General features: G+C 42.2%; 1 protein-coding gene across 1 annotated transcript in view; it reads right to left on the bottom strand.

Annotated features, from left to right (window-relative positions):
• Window positions 1-383: 383 nt before the first annotated feature.
• The window catches only part of LOC117119999 (methionine--tRNA ligase, mitochondrial-like), an 11824-nt gene continuing 10400 nt past the window's right edge, over window positions 384-1807 (bottom strand). Inside the window, exon 7 of the mRNA XM_033264984.1 lies at window positions 384-1154. Coding sequence (XP_033120875.1) covers window positions 844-1154 — 311 coding nt within the window. The 3' untranslated portion in view covers window positions 384-843. The remainder of the gene's footprint in view (window positions 1155-1807) is intronic.

Raw genomic sequence — 1807 nt, 5'->3', positions numbered from 1 at the left:
CATAAAATGGGCGCTGGTTCGAACGGCCACGATCGCCTATGGTTCTGCTGGTAGAACAAGTCTTCTCAGATAAGGACTATAAACCATAGGCCCAGTGTATACAATGGCTCGTGTGCACTATAAAGAACCCTGTACATCCTTCGAGATGAGTAGGGGGATACCCCGGTGTACTGGAACAGACAGCCCCTGTGGTGGACGACGAGAGTTGCTGGTACCGGGTTACCGGGTAGCACAGACACTAAGGGACCCTTAGGGGCGAAGCAAGTCATTGATCGAGTTCCTAGTCCACATTTCAAGCGCCCTGAGCATCTTACATTAGATGGATTTGTGCGCTATATAAAACTACACTATTATTATTATTAATGTAAGTAAAACTAGGTACATTTTTAAAAGTTATTTAATTTGTTTCACACATAATACAATACAGAGGTCACAAGTCTGCCAGAAGTTGGGATGGCCTCCTGCATTCCAACAAGCAAGCAAGAATCTTCCAGAAATTAACCCATCTCCCGGAAATTAACACATCTCCCGCAAATTCATAATAATTGCATGTTTTTTCTACATTATTATACAAAAAGGTAGTGCCGATGGGTACCATAATGCACAGCAAATTAAAATTAAATATGTCAAGATAGCTCATTTCACCAGATCTCCAAGAAAATATTTCTTCCAACATGACACCCTTAGTCTCCATTGACACAAAGGGAGACCCCTCTCTTTCTTCTCTTGCAATTTTTATAAGAACACTGAGTGAGCTCAATAGGTAGGCACTTTCAGAGATACAATTTATTTCATATTTTTGAAAAGATCCTAAGGACATATATCAATTTTATAATTCTTTAATCAATCTTTAACTTTTTTAAACATGACACTATCTTTGACTCCAAGTTTTCTTAATGAATAGCCGATTTTCTGACCCTCAAATGCTGGAAAAATACTGAAATGTTGACTAGTTCGTTCTGTCCCTGGTATACCAAGTCTGGTCAAGAGTCTATCACAAAAACTTGGAATAACAGGCTGGAGCAGGAGGCTACATATCCTAAGAGACTCCATGGCAACATGGATTATAGTGTCAAGCCAGGCTTTATTTTCGTCTGACTGGTTTTTCACAAGTGTCCATGGTTCATGCTGCTGAATCTGTCTCTTATACACATCTAGATGTGTATAAGAGACAGACACGCGAGTATTCCTGGCACCGTAATGATTGGTCAGTTGTTAAGTTTGATAGATACTCCGGAAACATCCATCATGACTGGTTCAGTAATTGATAAGCAATCCTAATGGCGTGCAGTGGTGGCGAGGCGGAATTTCCCCCTCCGTCAGACAGGGCTTGACCTTCCACCTGTTGTCGGACGCTACGACGAGGTCGTCGGATCGAAAATAACAAGGTGCCTATACAAATTCCGTTTTTTTGATTGCCACTCCATAATATTTTGGGCCATACTAAGCCATAAAACTCTCCCTATGAACACTAACAAGGATTTTTTATTCTGAGACCCAAACCGAGGCTCTAGTCGGCCCCTTGGTTTGGACCCCTTGTCAGCAAATTTCTGGAGCCATCGCTGATGGCATGGTTTGTGAAATGATGTGACAAAAGATTACTAAAGCTTAATGCGAGTCGAATGGCCTAGCAGTTAGCAGGGGCGCCGCAAGCTATAGCCATAATATCGGCGTTGGTTCAAACGCTTGCCTATGGTTCTGGTGGTAGAACAAGTCTTCTCGGATAAGGACTATAAACTGTAGGCCCTGTGTATACAATGGCTCGTGTGCACTATGAAGAACCCTGTACATCCTTTGAGACGAGTAG

Source organism: Anneissia japonica, unplaced genomic scaffold, assembly GCF_011630105.1.
Source record: "Anneissia japonica isolate Jap-2015-1 unplaced genomic scaffold, ASM1163010v1 scaffold9290_len831353_cov190, whole genome shotgun sequence".
In the NCBI taxonomy this organism is placed as follows: Eukaryota; Metazoa; Echinodermata; class Crinoidea; order Comatulida; family Comatulidae; genus Anneissia; species Anneissia japonica.
The sequence above is the reverse complement of the archived record's forward strand: the minus strand, read 5'-3'. Positions and strand labels throughout refer to the sequence as shown.